The following is an 18,016-nucleotide window of genomic DNA, read 5'->3' on the forward strand; positions in this document are numbered from 1 at the left end:
AAAAAGTGTTCCTTCTTATCTTCTATAAACGCTCTAAACTTCTGTACACGTAGTTTTTTTCCGGCCCTAGTCTAAGGCTTGTTTTAAAAATGGCGAATGGTTTCTGCAACTTAACGGCTTCAGACAAGCTAATGTTTAGTCAATACTGTAACGTGTAGTGTTCTACATTTCTCGTCTATGATCCTGGCATGATACTGTTCGTATTTACTAATTTTCTTTGACGAACAATATTTCGATTTGTAACAGAACAGTTAATTGTATGAGGTACACTGTTAATATTATCCTTTGAAGTGTCAATACTATGAACTGTAGTAGGACTGAGGAAACACTGTATTTTCAGCTATCAAACCTGTCTGGTAATCAACTCTATTTGTTCGAATCACTATATTCTTTAAATTTATTATTTTGCTCTCGTTGCTGGACTTTATCTCTTACTCGATCATCTATCTATCGTTGCACCAGACATGAAACGAGCTGTAATCGTCCATTCATTTCTTTCTTTGTAACTGTCTGATAGCTTCTTGTTCGGTAGGGGGTAACTCCACTTAAATGAGAGGAAGGGGGGACAGTGGGCTTGTGCTCCCTCAGCGGAATAATTATTTATGCCTGCCGTTGTCACTCTTGACCGCTTCAGGCAATCGAACTTGCAGGGTTCTAATTGGTAGTAAACCGACTAATTAAAAAACTAAGGTGGTCGAAAAGGGTTACAACACATAAAGAAGTAAGTTATCATAAGAATATGCGTATATTAGAACCAGGGACTGTAATACTGCGAAGAACGGTGTTTACAAAATTTCTGCTGCAGCCGATAATTTACTGCAGACACTCATAAGAATAATAGTGGCACATAAACGGAAATACGCATTGTTAGCAAGTTACTAAACAGGCAGACTTTTACCCCATCTGTTTCTAGACTCAGCTGCGCTCGGCAGCAAGTCTATAAGTATGACTGAAATTGTTATGGACACCGAGAACAAACGTGTGAGCTGTAGTTGATGTTTCTATTCCACGCGAGTAGCGACAAGATATTAAAGAATGAGCAGCGACAAGAGCTTACAGAGTTGTCGACAACTAGCCGTTTGTCTGGAAGCTAACTTTAAGCCCGACATTGAAGATATCTTCAGGGGAAAGTTGTCACGATAATCCCGAGAGATCGGAGAGGACGTGGCAGTTCGGTCGAGATAGGGATGGGGGGAGAGATGGGGGGGGGGGGAGGGAGGGAAAGTAGAAACTGGTGCGAATCTCTTCTGAGCACGTGGCGATGTTGGAGATGGCTTGCGACATCCAGCAGGCTGCTACAACGGCCCTGTCTGAAAGAGTTGCCCTCGCCACTATTAAAACCGTGGTGCTTTACTGTCGGCTGTTTTACGCATCACTGTCCAGCAGAACTAGATGCTTGCCCACAACAGACCAACGTATCAGGAACTGAGCCCTGATTTGCTGTCGCTGCCATTGTGTAAAATCAACTAAATCGCAAATCCAAGCCTACAGATGTCAAAAATACTTCCTGTGTGACGACTATCTGACCCAGTATGGCAGAACCACCTGGCCTACCCCAATTACAAACAAGACCAGTCCAAGTTGCAAATTTTTATTTTTTATTCATCCGATGATTTGTTTCGGACCGAGACCCATTTTCAAATCACCATAACATAGTCGAAAATGGCATTTCCGAAGATGTCAAAAACGTGCAATGAACATTTACAGTGCATGCAGATAACTCATCGAATGAACAAAACCTCGGAACGGTTTTTCGTTCACTGATTACGAGAAGTTGCTGACCCAAACTACAGCAGCATACTGGAAGTTCGTAAAACCACCCATGTTAACTGGGCCCAAATGTACAATCCTTGCACAACTACATCATCTACACAGCCTCAACTCGAATGATCTAATAAATATAAACGCATTATTCACGACACTAAACTTACATTCCGCATCCCAACAACTACATGCATTGCATCCTCACCATCAAATATATTGAGTTCAGGTCCACAGTGTTCTACACCATCAGTCGAGCTCACCATCATCATCTCAACAGTTTTTTGTGTCGCATCCCTAACATGAAAGACATCCAGATTAGAACCACTGTTTTCCACAACATTCACTCTCTTTCAACTCTCGTCCAACAGATGACGATAACAGCCACAGTCACCTTCCATTTTAACATCCAAGTCACCTATTCCAAAAAGCAATCCAACTTTATCTTCAGCCACACCAAAACATCAGCTTAAAACCTATACCTAACCTTGTTTCGCCACATAAAACATGAAGACAAAGCAGCAGCATAGCATTCCATCCACATGTCTGTTCCCTCAGCTCCAACGAGATCTTCATCACTCACATGTTATCTCAGTGCTACAACTATACTTTAATGAAAATTGTTACAGTCTCGTAACACAGTCCCAGTCACTATACACTCTACAAAGCACAGATAATTTCTACAACATAGAATCAGATGGTACTGCCAATGGGTGCTTGTGAGATATCCTGATACCAGCACCTCATTCTGCAGATCAGAAACCCTGGGATTGGTGATACACATGAACAAAAACACTGCCACATTTTCCATAAACTGAACAATCTATTGAAAAAGGATTCATTCTCCTCTCATCCATAACAACCACACGTTACCAAACAACCTCAACAAGCCAGACTCAGTGCTTCATATCTTATAGATATACTCACTGTATCTAATGACTGCTCGACAATTCGGTACATACAATTTCACACAAATACGACCACCATATCTCTTGGTCTCTGTTTAAAATTCCTGTATATAACACAACAAAACGAATTAAATATAGCATTTACAACACAAGACTATAAAGCCACACATTTTGTGAGCGTGTGGGTTGGTGCTATTCTGTCATTCTGCGCAACAGATTAATCTGAGATGTACCCTTTACCCTTTGGCCCCTGCAAGATGCAATTTCCACCCCCACACTACTACAGAAGTCAGACGGACACTCCTAACGTTCTAAAGAGAAATGCCTGAAAAACTTTCGGCAATAAATACCTTCTGGAGTCGTCCACTGTAAGGAAATGACACAAAAATTCACAAAATGTCTTACGTAACTAGTGGGATACTTGGGTACTGGAGTAATGCTAGTTAGTGTAAGATAAACATGAAAGTAACGAAAATTATTATTTATTTTGCAAAAATTCTGAGAAATCACAATAGCACTTTTAGTTATGAATTGAACACGTTATTTGCGGGTTCTTTTCAGAATGTGAAGTTACCTCTTAAGGATAGGCTTCGCTAATGAAATTTCTATACAAAGTTTAAGATTGTTATTGACTTGGCAGAATGGCTGAGAGCTTCACCTACTAGACTTGAATAATTATCGGTTAGAATGTTGCTAGGTACAGTGGAGGCTGTCACGTGTGATGTGCAGTGAAGGGTACTGTTGTGGAGGAAATGTGGGGGTCGCAAGAGCTGTAGCTGCGATGACTGCTGTCTGCGCCGCTCGCTGCCGACAAATAAGACAACTCTCGTTCTATCTGGATTGACCTTCGCCAATCAAACTCTCCCTACGCCTTGATGAAGTCAAGGACTCCTATTCGCCCCTAGTCTATTGGTGTGCGACAGAGGTTCTCTCCCAGTGAAGTACTGAGGAGAGACTTGTACCTCGCTCTTTGAGTACACGTACGAGCGCGCACGCTCTCGTTACGTGTTCTCGCTCCAAGAGCGACAACAGAACGGCCCCTCTGCACGCCAGACGTGAAGGGGTATATCTTTCGGTCTCTTCCATCACTCCTTCAGCTCAAGGCGTCAGAAATATCGTCTGCCAATCAGCATTGCTCTTCTAAAATGGGAGAATGACCAATCCGGAAATCTGTAGTATCGGTGTTTGGCGTTTGCTGTCTCCCTATGAAAATCTCTGAAACTGCATTCTATGTGTAAAGAATGTGTAGGCTAACCGCTCCCACACAATGTAGCGGAATTTGCTTTTAAGCCGAACACAGGGTCGTCCTTTGACTCGGGCTAACGCTGTCTGCTCTACAGGCGGTCACAGGCCGACGTAGATAGCTTGTGACCGGCCTCCTGGGGTGCAGTTGCCTCTCTCCAGCTAGAAGCTCCTGTGGCCGTCGAGTCTGGAATGTGTGTGTGTACGCCAGCCTCGGGTATTTCAACCACGGTGCGCACTTGCGATTTATTAGTTATCTGCGTATCGTTTACATGAATTCATACAATACTGACTTTATCTTATCGAGTTTGGGCTCGAATGAAGCGCCTTGATGTGCAGAATATGATTGTGAGGGCGGAATATGGAAGCAATGAAGGAGACCACGACGTCTTACAATTTCAGGAAATTCTTATGAAAGGCTGCTCATGACTCCATTACTTTCGACCTCAACAAAAAAAAATAAAATAAAATAAAAAACATCTTATTTCCTACTAGCTCTAGTCAAGTTGTGTGATATCATACTGTATGCAAGTTTATATCCCACGGCTCACCTATGATTTAAGGGTAGTGTCTTTGTATACTAATCAAAACGTCATGGGACCCAGGATCAAACCTCGCTACTGCTTAAATTTAGAATAAAAATCATCAGTAATGATGGATGGGCGGATAGAGCTTCAAGGCACTTTCTTCCCCTGCTCCTAAAACCCTGAAGAGTCAGCAGTGCTCAAAGGCATGAGAATGCAGAAGGTAATCGGAATCACTGGTATCTGTCCACAGGACATGTGGCCTATAATTGAAAAGTGGTATGATGACTGCTCCATCGGCGAAATATTCCGCAATAGTCGCACATTCGGATCTCTGGGAGCAAACTGCCAAGGGCCAGGTGTCCCAATGAATAATGTTCGCTGTATAGTTCCTTGTCTGACACATCACGCTTCTTTTGTCACTGTAAATATTACTCAACAGCATATCTTCATCTGCCTCGATAACTTCACCTCTTGGTGTAACCTCTACTACCTCAAAATCAATTATGTTGAAACCCCAAGGAATTATTACAATAAATACCACCAATCATTTCTCTCTCCCTAACTTCCACCATGGCACACATAAACATGACTGTGTGGTGGTACTCTCTTCAAAGGTAAGCTGGTTCGAATCCAAGTGATGGAAGAAATTTGCATTGCTGGTATTTCCCCAGTAATGGGAGGGGGAATTGAAGCATAAAGTTTCTCATCACCAGACCTCGTGTCAGTGTTCTACATTACATTACCTCTCCTCAGTGTATCATGATACACTGATGACGCTTGTGACACTGTTGAGGGTGACACATGTGGTGTCGACGATACTCGCCTGCAGCAAATCGACAATCGACCGCCGGAGAGATGCTGTACACCTAAGCAGCGTCGTCACCGCCTATGAGAAAGAAGTAGTAAGCCACTCCTCCTGTAGCTTCGAGGCGCCACACACGACAAGTATTTCCAGCTCTGCCACTGCCTGGTACGAGTTCTGCCAGAGTCCAGCCTGACTTCTGTTCTGTCTACAAGGGTATCAACAGTTCCATGACGACTTCAGAGAAGCGACGAATTTCTGCCTTCAGAGTGCAGTGTCGGCGTAACGTCACTCACTCAAGCCTAGGCCAAGCATGCACGTACAGAGAGTCGAGGGCCAACAACGGACACATATTTGGCACAGTTGTAGTAAACGTTCAGTGCTCATCATGTGCAGACTTGCACTGTAATGCCGCTCAGTGTTTTCAGTAGCTCCTGTGTATTTGGACCCCAATTAATACCACACGTGCTCACGCAGCCAAAGCCACGAGGAGCTAAAGATAAGTGTATTGCTTTCCAAACAATAAGGCGTTCTGATCATTGACTGTTTCATTTATCTACTTGTAAATTTATTAAAAGCATGACACAACAACATGTGTGTCAGATGTAGATGTTAAGCTCTTAACGCATCCATTACAGTCACGTACACTCAACAGATAACTCCGAGTCACAGTTCTCTCACAATGCAAGGACGGTGCCCAATTACGTGAAGGAAGATAAGCGCTTGCAGTAAGGCGGTGGACCTGCTGCTCCATTCCTCTCTGCTGACATGGGCAGAGGACTCTCACTTTCTCATATCTTGGAATAATCACGCATCCCCAGCTTACAACAAACTCAAATTAAGAAGACAGGAAACTCGACAATGTGGGGATTCCATCATTCAGCCATCCTCTGTACTTGGGTAAAACCCACTGAACGAGGTGATGCTGTGGTAAGCTGTTGGCTCCAAACTTGATTTTCGACCATATTTAGTTTCTCAGCGATGTCCCTACACAGCTTAAGGTGAATGACACGACGGTTCCTATGGATGGACGCAGCTGTCCTGCTTCCCCGTTCTTCCCAATTCTGGGTTATGCTCTAATAGCTGTTTCACCAACAGGACGTTAACCCCTGATCTTGTTTCTTCCTTCGTCTTTCCAAAAACCTTAATTTCCCCAATGTTACTTTCGCCAATATAGCTTGGATCTCAGCACTCTCAAAAATATACCATTCCTTACAGTCTTAGAACACCTTGGACTCTGTATCATATTTTTGCTGTCTCAGACGCAACCTGTAACAACTGATTAGATTGCCCTCTCTTCTGAGGTTCCTCAAACTTTGTCACAAATTGTAAACGTTCCATAAACGTGGGGAACAAAAGCAATTTTTCTCGCCTATTCTCTGGATTCCTAGGCTTCTGGTGCGCCTATACCAACATGTCATAACCATCCTCCACTTGCCCGCCCCTTCTGTATCCTATTCGAGCGGAACTTCAGCTGGCTGGTTCTTCCTGTTCCAGAATAGTATGTAGACAGCTACTCCTCCAACCAGCTATAATCCTAGCGTCTACACCTCTTCAATATGTAGATGATCCCGCTTCCAGCCTCCTGACCACTGTCATCCCTCCCTCACACCTCTCTCTACCCACATCAACTTGTCAATCATACTTCCCAGCCCACTCCAACACCTTGAATACATACACCCTTTCTGGCCGGCACCTGCATCATACTGTATTACCCTCGTAGTAGTTATTGGGAACTGACTGCCAGTGACGTGCCAGAAGCACGAGCCTTATCTTCACCATAGCACCATCATCAACGTCAATGTACATGTGTTTATGTAGAGACGCTATGGCTTTTATTTTTTTGAAACCTATCATTTAATTCATTCTCCCATAAAAGCTATACTGGCCTAACTTCGATAGGCTGAAGAGCAGCAAAGTGTCCGAAGCTTGCGCACCACACGATAATGTGGTGGGAGTGGAATGAATAACAAAGAAAATGGAGTGTTTACGACAAAGTCGTGCATTCGGCTTTTCACAGACTGTGCCTGTGTATAAGAATCTTTCAGAACTTATTCGTCTTACTGGGTATACATTTGCGCTCAACACGCCAATGAGGTATACATTGGATGACGTGTAGCGTATCAGTATCACTCTCCTTTGATTTGTACTCTGAACAGGAATAGTGCTCGAGGAAAACGACCATCAGGACTTCTCAGAATGCAGTAGGTAAAGTCGTCATCAAGCTGAGGCCTGGTTTGGTCACCACAGTGCTTCGCGAGCCATTGTCCTACTGCAGGTTGTGGTCACTCGCCGTCTTCCTACTTCTGAACTAACTTACCCAGTTAATAATTGTGGGACACAGTTAATTATTGGGTCTCCGAACAATTCTACAGTTCCAACATTTTCGATTTCCATAAATCAATGTCAGAGGTGAAAGAAGAGATAAGTGACAGAAGGAATCTCGGGAGCAATGCCTGAATCCCAAATCTCTGGAGTTGTAATCCCACATTCATCCACTCAGCAGCTGAGGCATATATGTCCCAATTGCATTTATTGCTGCATCATTATCATTACACAAGGTACGAATGAGACAAAGTAATTACATTTTTTGCGTGTTTTTGAATGTATGCAAACAGAGTATTAACAGTAAATCGTTCATTGTGGTAAAGGAACTCCCAAAATCGTCAGTTAATGTATTTTGTTGTGCTTTTTCTCGACAATCTCGTGCTAACGAAACAAACTGGTGACAAATATGCTCCATCACTTTTTTTTACGCTGCGTGATGGGGTCACTAAGTTCACGGAGGAAAGTGAAATATCACAAAGACGAGAATTCAGCCTGCATCCTATTTCTTTGTACAGGACGCCTATGGAGTTATGTCAAAAGAGTATATTCTATATGGAGGTAGTTAGATATAAAAAAAATACGTATCCAACGGATCAGTGTATGGACCATCACACCTTCCTCAGATATCTATGTGTCTCGCTGTCCCCCTTGCTTTATTGCGGATCGTTCTAGTAATTCTGCTTAGAAAGACTTCTTCAACACTTGTGTCAATTTTCCATTAATCTTTCAACGTTGAGCCACATGAGGCTTTATTATTCTTCATATTCAGTTATTTGCGTGGTAAGATCAAAAGTTTGTCATGACGATTTCAAAAGGTTGTTGAGGTGGTAATGTTGGGATTTCGTGGTAACCACTTTAATGTGGCTTTAAATGCTGCAGAACCAAATAATCTGAGAATAAGTTGTTCATTAAGAAACCCACACATCTGAACAACAAAACGAGACTCAACCTCCTTGCTTCTACAACCACACAAGATCCGTGATTGCCTTGTCATGGAGCTGAGATACTGAAAACTTCTGTTGTACAGAGAAATGGAAGTTCCCATTCATGTAAGCTTCAAAAGAATGTGGTCCTAACAGGTATTCTGATCACACAATGGCCCACATAAGGTGAGGTAGGTTCCTTTCCAACTCTTGGTAATATGGGTACTTTCCTTAGACAAGAAAACAATTTTTTCCTGATCAAACAGTGGTATATGGCACATTTATAGGTAAACAACACTCTTGAGCGAGACATGGCAGAAGTCACCACAACAAAGTACGGTAGGTTACAAATCGTTGCTCCACACCATTGTCAGATAATTCAGTAACAAACATGGGCCTAAATCCTTTCGTATTCATATTTTTTCAGTGTGGTCGTGCATTGTTGAAGAAGATGCTTGAAGTTCAACTACTCTTTTGCAAATGATTTTCATTCGAGACTGCTCATCTGATTAAGAGTGGGTGACACACGTTTCCTGTCACTTTTTATTGCTTCCAATACGTGGCCCGTCTTTGAGACAGCCTGAAAATACAGGACATTTATCTCAATCAGGCATGGCTACGTTACGAGGGGGACTGAGGCAAATGGTCTCATCATGCGTTACATAGTTTTTCCTATCTGCGGACGTTCATGAACCCACGAATCCTCCACTAATCCCTCCTTTACAAGATGGATTCGGAACTCAAAGACTGCAGTGCTGAAACAAAAATATAATTCTGATAACGTTGTTTTTTTCCATGCAGGACTATCAATAAAACCTATTTACTTCCTTATTTTTACTATGTCAAGAGCGATACAGGGACTTCTTGGACACCCTGTAGATGAAATAGACGTGCATAGTAACATGATATCTGTCTTTGTTAATACTCTTACTTTGTGTTGACATGCCGCCTTACATAGTTCTGGGTAACTGAACCAGGGTAATGCGGGTAAACGACGCCCAGGCTCGTCATCCAGAGAAGACTTTGGATTCAGCTGCCTGCAGTATACGGGTACCACCTACTTGCTGTCGTTTTCTTGCAGACGAGGAGTGGCAGCTGGAGGACAGAAGCCACGCTACGCTCTCCGTGGACACTGACTGCGTGCAGCTGTTGGTGAACGCCCTGGACCACCCCACGTGTCCGCTGGAAGACCTGCCACTGGAAGCCGTGAAGCAGCGCGAGCGATGCCGCGAGCAGCTGTGGGACGACGTGGTGCAGAGGTCGCCCCACATACCCGTCACCAGCTACCTGGCCTACACGCAGAGGATAAACGTCAACCTCTGTCTGCTGGCCTGGATGGCTGTCAACTCGTACGGCATTTGTCAGGACGTCCCGTTTAGTCTGATACAGTCCGTGCACGATGCTCGCTGCTACTTCGATAGTCCTGATGATCAATCATGTCTGCAGTCGAACGCTACAGAAGCAATCTGCTCTGTTTCCAGAGCTATTCTGTTGCTAAAGTGTCGCGACTTTTCCTCCATTAAGACTTCCCATAATTGTACGTTCACTACGTTGGGATCTCTATGGGTCTATAGTAGGAGTAGTATACTGGATCAAAAGCTAACAGAACAAACACTGAACTACAAAAACAGTTTAACCAACGCCACCTTGAAATACAAGGATTTCAAAATTGACAGCTTGAAGCCTTTAGAAATCTCATTTATACTGATAAATATCATTTTCCGTTTTTCGACTGCCGGAGTATACATGTACCTTCCCCAGTTGCGCAACTTGCCTGGAAAGATACTCTTGTCCTTTCAGATCACGTGCATAACCCAGATCCTGTGTTCTGAGGTCGTGTATCGTATGGCAGGCGTCCCTGACTTACCAACAGCAGTGCTGATAGACAGCGCCCTCACACTTCTCAGCTGTTTCTGGCTGAACTCATTCTGCTACCACATGTATGCTTGTGTTCGCCATCTCAGGCTTCCTGACCAGCTACTACCTGCTGAAGTAAGCCAGTTATTCCGTCGTGAGGTGCTGTGTGTGCTTATACCGTGGAGTATAGTATGTGTGGCAGCTGTTGCTTTGGAAAAGACGAGTAAATATCACCTGATCCACAGTCGTATAGTAGTCCTTGCAGGGATTTCAGTGTCTGTGGGATTCAATTTCGTTTGTCTCGGACTGCTTGGATACATGTACCTACGTAATCGGTGCTCCATGCGGCAACTCGAAATTGTTGATAACAAGAAATTTGCCTCAAAGAAGGAATGTCTTTTTATGTCAGTTAAGGCCATTATAATAAGTGGAACAGGAATTATTATTAGAATTGGGTTCCACCAGGCTCAGGGAATAGCGCAGTTAGTGTACTATATGCATCTAGTTACGATGGTGCAAGGACCAGTGCTCTTCGTCTGTTTCGTTTGCAATGGAACGACGCTCCCCATACTGAAGAACAGGATACTTCTTTGGTGGAACCCAACCAACATCCCTGCAGGTCTAGAGCTGTGTTCGGCAGCCGAGAGGAATCTGGCCAGGAGAAACAATGAACAGTCTCCCTTTTCAGAATCCTCGCTGTAGCCTCCTTCAGTATTTTTCGCAAATAACTGTCTCCACACTACACTGCATTAAACCCAGCAATAAAATGGACTCTACCTGGTATGACAATATTAAATGTCATTAAACCTGATATCGTACAGCCAGTACTTCTCCTTCCTAACGTCTCCTTCATTTATAACTGTGTGCTTCTTTGTGAGTGGTAGCCTCTGTCTACCTATTCTAATGCACTGAGACTACTTACTAAAATTGTTGGGAAATGCTTTGTGCATACAACAGGCTGCGTCAATCACACGGCCTGTTATATACAAGTAAAACGTAGCACGTTGTCGGAGGAATTCCCGTTCGTCAGTGTCATCTACCGTGGCGATGGTGCATTTCTGGACACATGTTCGTATGGCGTCTTTTCTCCGTTTTCCGTCGAGGATCTGTCTTTGCAGTTTGTCGATTTTATTAATGTATAATGTATGATATTAGTATATATCATATTATGTCTGAAACAAAGAAATTTTCCATATGTGTGTGAAAGATGTACTTTTACATGATTTGTAATTCAAGTACCATGACAAGAGACATTCAGATACTTATAAAATCAAAAGAGAGGGGCCAATGAATGAAGTGGTGTGTGCATGAAAGTGTAAATGGGTTTGTTGAGCTTATTAGTGGTTCGATTACGTAGAGTGGCTCAAACAGGTATGGTAATAAAGTAACAGATGACTTGTGTGAAATGTGGCTTGAAGTGAACGCAAACTGTCGAATGACAGAGTTATATGAGATTAGCATTATTGGGTTTGTGAGACAAGACGGTGATTTGTTAAGCTAGAGGTTTGTAAGGGTACTATGGCAGATGTTAAAAGTTAATGTTCCATGTGCCACTCTTGGGCAAGGAAGAACATTACTTAAAGACGTATTTACAGAAACAGTACTGTGGAAGGATAAACTTGTGCCAGTACTGTGAGTCCTGGAAAACATGTGCCATAGTAGCTTCACTAGAAGCACACAGTACGCCGAAATTGTTGTGATTCGTAATCAATAGACGATCTCCCATTTGTTCAAATAAAACCTGAGTGAGCAAAGTAAAGGAGTGTCTGTGTGAATTTAGTATCCAGCCCAACGGAAAATCCTGTGATAAATAGTACTACGTGGAGTGATTTTCGTGAATTTTGCATTTACCAGCCACCCGCAGTGTTAACCGCGATTTCCGTGCTGGACGCAGTGGAACCAGAGGCCGCAGCGCCACGAGGGAGGCAGGTGCCGGGTGCAGCCCGGCTGGCCGCAGGGGGGCGCCGGCAGCTCAACACATTCTGTAAAACCATTTGACGGAGATTTGCAGGCCGTGCGCCTCGATTCTGTCAGCGCAGCGCCAAGCCAACCCTGGCCCGCTCTGCGTGACGTCACGAGAGCGCGCCGCGGCCTTCTCTTTAGGTGGTGGCGGCCAGAGCCGACACGGGGCCCACCCAGACAAGCGTCCTGCACCACCGGGACACGCGTAAAGTCAGCCCGACACAGTGGTCGCCAGCCGAGCCTCGACCCGCTGGAAAGTATCGAACCTCATCGCTCGAAAGCCAGTAGTTAACGGCCCTCGTGCTACCTACTTACCCCCAGGCAACATCCCGAGTTACGACCGCAGTACTGGGAACATTCACAGCCGAGTCCAGGAAATTACTTTCGACTGGCTGTACGAAATACACAGTTCAAACTCAACAGGAGGACGGTCACTCAAAAAACATTACTCCCAGATTTGGATAACAAACTGAGATTATCGCTATCCGAACGCGTTTGGAAACTCGAGAACACTGTGCGTCGCGACACAGAACTCCGCTCCAGAGCGCCCGCGACCCGCCACGTCGGCCACACGGGCGCCGACGGCCAGCTCTCGATTCCCCGAGCTCCGAGCCTCTCCACGAAATCCTTCTACACGTGGACCTTTCAGCCAATCAGGAGCAGCAGAGGACTGCAAGCCCCACAACTGGCCACTCCCTGCTGCTGCTTACAGCCGCTGCTGTCACGTTCTGGTCTTCAAAAAGCCGAACCAGAGAGCAGATATGGGTGGTCAGGGAATCACCTGTTACAACCCTTTCACTCGTGGGGTATCAAGCATTAACATCTGCAACCGATATACCTAGTAAGGGCTTTCCTCTGATATATCTGGAGACAAGCATTCTCGCAGCCGAAACTGCTTGAACTGTTGTTACATGTACGTAGATGTTCGACAGCACACGTGTTACTCAGACGATGTCCCCTGCAAAGTGCATCATGCGTAACTCGCGCCACTGCCGTCAAATGCAGCATTGTCAGAGCGACTCAGACTTGGGATCGGCAGTCTGCACAACCGCCACACTTTGAGACAGGGACGACCAACCCGCATCTGCCGAGGCTAAAGGCACAGGACTCAACGCTGACTGCGAGCGTTCTCAAGCAGGGCGTCCTGTTTCGGATATGCAACAACAGATTACAGCGCACCAGACTGAAGTAGAGAACTCTGTCTCCAGCAGATCTCCAGAAACGTAACGCTACGCCGAAAACCCAGACAAGAAAACCGAAGTAAACAGGCAAAGCCGCCACAAACACGATACTCCAATTACAAATAGTTTACACTCATCCAAATACATCTCACGAAGAACAAGGTTTACAACTGGTTGGATGCAGATGCAATTAAAGCACATCTAATACAACTTATGGCACTTTAGCGAACCCTACAATAAACTATAAACTAAGAAGGTGGCAAAGAAACCGCCAAATCGTTGTAACCTGCACTAAAACAGTTGCCTGGGCCACCAAGTCGTTCACATAAAAAAATCCGAAAAAATTTACCAACATCACAACACACCCATAAGATTTCGAAACCCGAGAGAACAGTTTGAGTTACTTACCGATCTGAAGCAACAGTAACAGAAATCACACCGCACGCCAAACACTAAGCAAAAGAGGAACCACACAGACTCACGCTCGCCTTTGTGATAACCAATTTTGACCGTGATACAACAAACGAAAAAACTGAAGGGGACCTAAAGGTACCGGGAAACTAAATCAAAATTCCCCGCTATTGCTTCCAGTCATGTATAGTTACAAAGAACCAACTAACAAGCTACTTGTTCACCATTTCAGAATGCACTGTGTACATCACAAGGTTGGACTATTTAAACACTACCTCCTCAATAACAGCTACGTCCATATTGCAACACTTTCCAATAAGCTGCGATATAAAGAGAAATGTGAAGAACCGAGTCGAGCGCATCGAATTTTTAATTGCAAAATAGACCCGAAACAAGAAGCACCAAAATACAGGAGCTGCAACACTGATAACGTTAATAGTGATGAGAGTTGCAAAGAAAGACCAAAACAGCCTGTCTCAGCCAACAAAACTGAAAACATTAAGCGCATTGATGAAACTATCACGGTCTTCGTCCAAGAATGACACGAAAACAATCAAACGGAAAACATACTCTGAGTCTTCACTACAGCCCTTCACAACCTGATATTTGTAACAAGGGAAATAATAACAGCAGCTTCTAAAAAGCTCCTACTACGTTCTTTGGCGAACACGGATCCACGTCTATATCGCCATATTGATAGACAAGGAGGCCTATGCCCAACCTAGCCTGAGACACCAGGAAACAAGAATTAACCTTCACATTCAAGCCTAAGAAAGATGTTGCCACTATCTGCATTGTCAACACACTGGGTTTCTGCTGTAAAAACAAAAAAAAAAAACTCCCTAAAGGCATAGTAAGAGAAAAAGAAGTTGGTATTATAGTCGCAGCACATGCCTCATGAGCAGGTAGAGAAATCAATCTAGATAACTGTATCTGTCACGCAAACCAGACCGTAGTAGAAGCTGAGATAGATGCTTCAGAGTCTTTCATATAAAACACCACAACGATGTATCCTGCCGAGGAACCGCCAACTGATCTCGTTAATTATATACCCTCATTGTGCCCAGGTAAAGGAACAGGAGACTCAGTGTTAGATCTGCGATATTTGCTGAAAAATTGAACAAGAAAGATATTAAACTTGTTGTAGCCATTTTGAATCACGCTAGACTCAGAAATGACTCGCCGCCTTTTATCAATCACTATGGCACTTCTATCTTAGGACATATACTACGTACAACATAGCTACCCAGATTCTGAAGCTACACTGAATTTGGCGACTGCATAGCTAACGAATACCTCACATTTATTGTGCTGCGAACCACAAAAACTAGGAAAAAACTTAAAACGATCATAAACTCACGAAATCGGATAGTCGAAAAAATCAGATTGATACGTTTTAACACAAAACCTAACCAATCAACTATTCAAACCACTCCTTAAGACTCCTGACGTACATAAGAAACAAAATTAGACAGTAGGGAAATTCTGTAGACCATACGGCACTAACCAAATGGATATGCTACGATTGGCTTCAACGTTTTCAATGACCTAATAAGAAGAGAAACCCACCAAATGATGCGCGAGGTAATCACAAGAATTAGGTCCCACAATAGCAGTAGTTTTTGGAAAAAAGTTCCAACAGGTCATAGCACACCATTTGCGAACAACCATCCTTAATAGCAGATGAGAATGTCATTGATTACTGACGACCTCAAAAAAGTTCCTCAAAGTGCTACAAAAACATTCACGGTCATCCGTGGTATCCAAAATTCGATGAAACCGACGAGGAAATAATATTCGAAAATCCGAATGCAACCGCTTAACATCCACTACTTTATAAGATTGACGAATATGAAATGGAAAGAAAGCAGCTCAGAGACTGGAGGCACTGGAAGATAACAAAATAAATCACTCCTTTCACAAGACACCTGCCTCAAACACATCAGACGTTTCTTCATCGCGGGCATGAAACTGAAAATAGTCTCTCTAAAATAGAAGCAAGCTAAAATCAAGATTATTTCCCAACCCGAAAGACCAAAAAACAACACCAAATCATAGGTTACCGTGCTCTCAGTGACAGGGAAAGCTTTCGAGACAGACCAAAGTTATTCAAGGAGTAGAGCAACATAATGGCACAAGAACAAGCCGGGTTCAGCGGCAACCACAGCACAGGTGACCCGGTCCCAGGACTGAGCAGCAGAGCGACGCAGGCTGAACGCAACACGGCAGGCGCGACGCCGGCAAGCTTTCTCGTGGACGGCGAACGCGCCTTCCATTGGTTGTGGCATGCTGGACTGCTCTTTGAAACGTTACTTTTGAACTTCGCATGCCAAAGTGTGCAGTTTACTAAAAACGTTGCTGGAAACAGGTAAGTACAAGCGCTGCTTGGTGATCACCGTTGGACAAGTATTATGCCAGCCGCAGAGACGCCACGTGGGACAGTCACGTCTCCACTGCTACACACCAACAACACGGCTGACATCGCTAAAGGTCGGGGATCGAAAGAAGAGCCCTGTACACAGACGACACTGCGTACTGTTGTCACGGCCCGACATGCGGCAGAATTAACGAGCAGGTCAGCCCCTTCACAAACAAGCAGGAATCATCACTAAGCAAGTCGAGTAGATTAAAATACAGTGGATCCACGAAATCTATCCTTCAGCACCAACCTGTGATCTTCAACCACCCCTACTTTAAATAAATATGTATTCCTCACGTCATCTTCAGAGGTACTCTGACAGTCAGTTATAAACAATGAAGAAATACGCCAACTGGAAAATAAGATGTTATAACACAGAGAGATGTTGTCCGCCCCTCAGTGAAGACTGATTTTAAAAATAGCTCTCCATTCTACTGTATAACTTGCAGGCCTCTTCATCTCCAAGTACATACTGCAGCCCACATCCATCCCAATCTCCTTACTGTATTCACCACCCGGTCTTCCTCTACGATTTTTACCCTCCACACTTCATTTCAAAACTAAATTGGTTACCTGCCGACGTCTCGGAACGTGTCCTACCAACCGCCCCTCCATTTGGTCAAGTAGCGCCTCGCATGTTCCCACGTTTCTCGGGAATCCAAACTTATCTTCCCTGAGGTCGGCGTCTACCAGTTTTTTCACTCTTCTGTAAAGAACTTGTGTTAGTATTTTACAACGACGAGTTATTAAACCGATAGTTCAGTAATTTTCACACCTGCCAGCAACTGCTTTCTCTGGAACTGATAACATTACATTCTTCTTAAGGTCTGTGGGTACTTCGCCTGTCTCATACGCCGGGCACAACAGGTGGGAGAGCTCCGCCGTGGCCGGCTCTCCCGAGGCTGCCTGTAATCCTGCCACAAGACTGTTTACTCCCTGGGCCTCGTTTCGACTTAGATATTTCAGAACACTGTCAAATTTGATCTCATACTGTTACATCTCCCACCTCATTTACATCCATGACCACTTCCCTATCTGTAATATTACCTTCAGTAAGATATATATCTGACATAACTACATTAGCAAAAAACAAAACCTATGTGATGTCATGACAGCAGAAATTCTAAATATGATGTAGCTGTGCTATTGACTATACAAAGACTTAGACCACTACACTATTCAGAATGACTCCAGTTTCTTCTATATAACATGGCACTTACCTCTGACTTACACGGTTATGTTACAAATCCCTTCGTATCACACTAGAGATTAGTTCCTAAGCATTACTCTTAAAGACTACTAGTACAATGTAACAGGACACAAAATGCCATAACGATCGACAAACAATCGCAGGTGATGCTTTTTTAAAGGAAGGTTTTAACCCACTCATAAGGCGAATGCCAGGACTCAGCTGTAAGAGTAACATCGTCCTCCAATCCACCAGGATTACACGCAGCGTCCAAACCAAATAAGAGCCTCAGATTAAAGATGAACACTCTCACCACATCATTAAGCACATTTCCGTTCAAAGAGTAACGCGTTTGCTAGGGCACATTGCTGCTTGTACTAAACTTAAATATTTTCATTTTCACCTCTCCCCTGTCAACAGCGACTGTAATTGGGATCAGCTACTCAGAAACAGACATTCTTTAATAAAGTCAGTCTGAAGTAGTCGACGAATGATCTTGACATTAA

At 44.0% G+C, this 18,016-nt stretch overlaps 1 protein-coding gene across 1 annotated transcript in view; it reads left to right on the top strand.

Moving 5' to 3' along the window:
• LOC126426846 (uncharacterized) overlaps positions 1-12,107 on the top strand; it is a 268,198-nt gene extending 256,091 nt beyond the window's left edge. Inside the window, exon 5 of the mRNA XM_050088865.1 lies at positions 9,573-12,107. Coding sequence (XP_049944822.1) covers positions 9,573-11,050 — 1,478 coding nt within the window. The 3' untranslated portion in view covers positions 11,051-12,107. The remainder of the gene's footprint in view (positions 1-9,572) is intronic.
• The last annotated feature ends 5,909 nt before the right edge of the window (positions 12,108-18,016 follow it).

Source organism: Schistocerca serialis, chromosome 11 (genome assembly GCF_023864345.2).
Source record: "Schistocerca serialis cubense isolate TAMUIC-IGC-003099 chromosome 11, iqSchSeri2.2, whole genome shotgun sequence".
NCBI classification, from domain to species: domain Eukaryota; kingdom Metazoa; phylum Arthropoda; class Insecta; order Orthoptera; family Acrididae; genus Schistocerca; species Schistocerca serialis.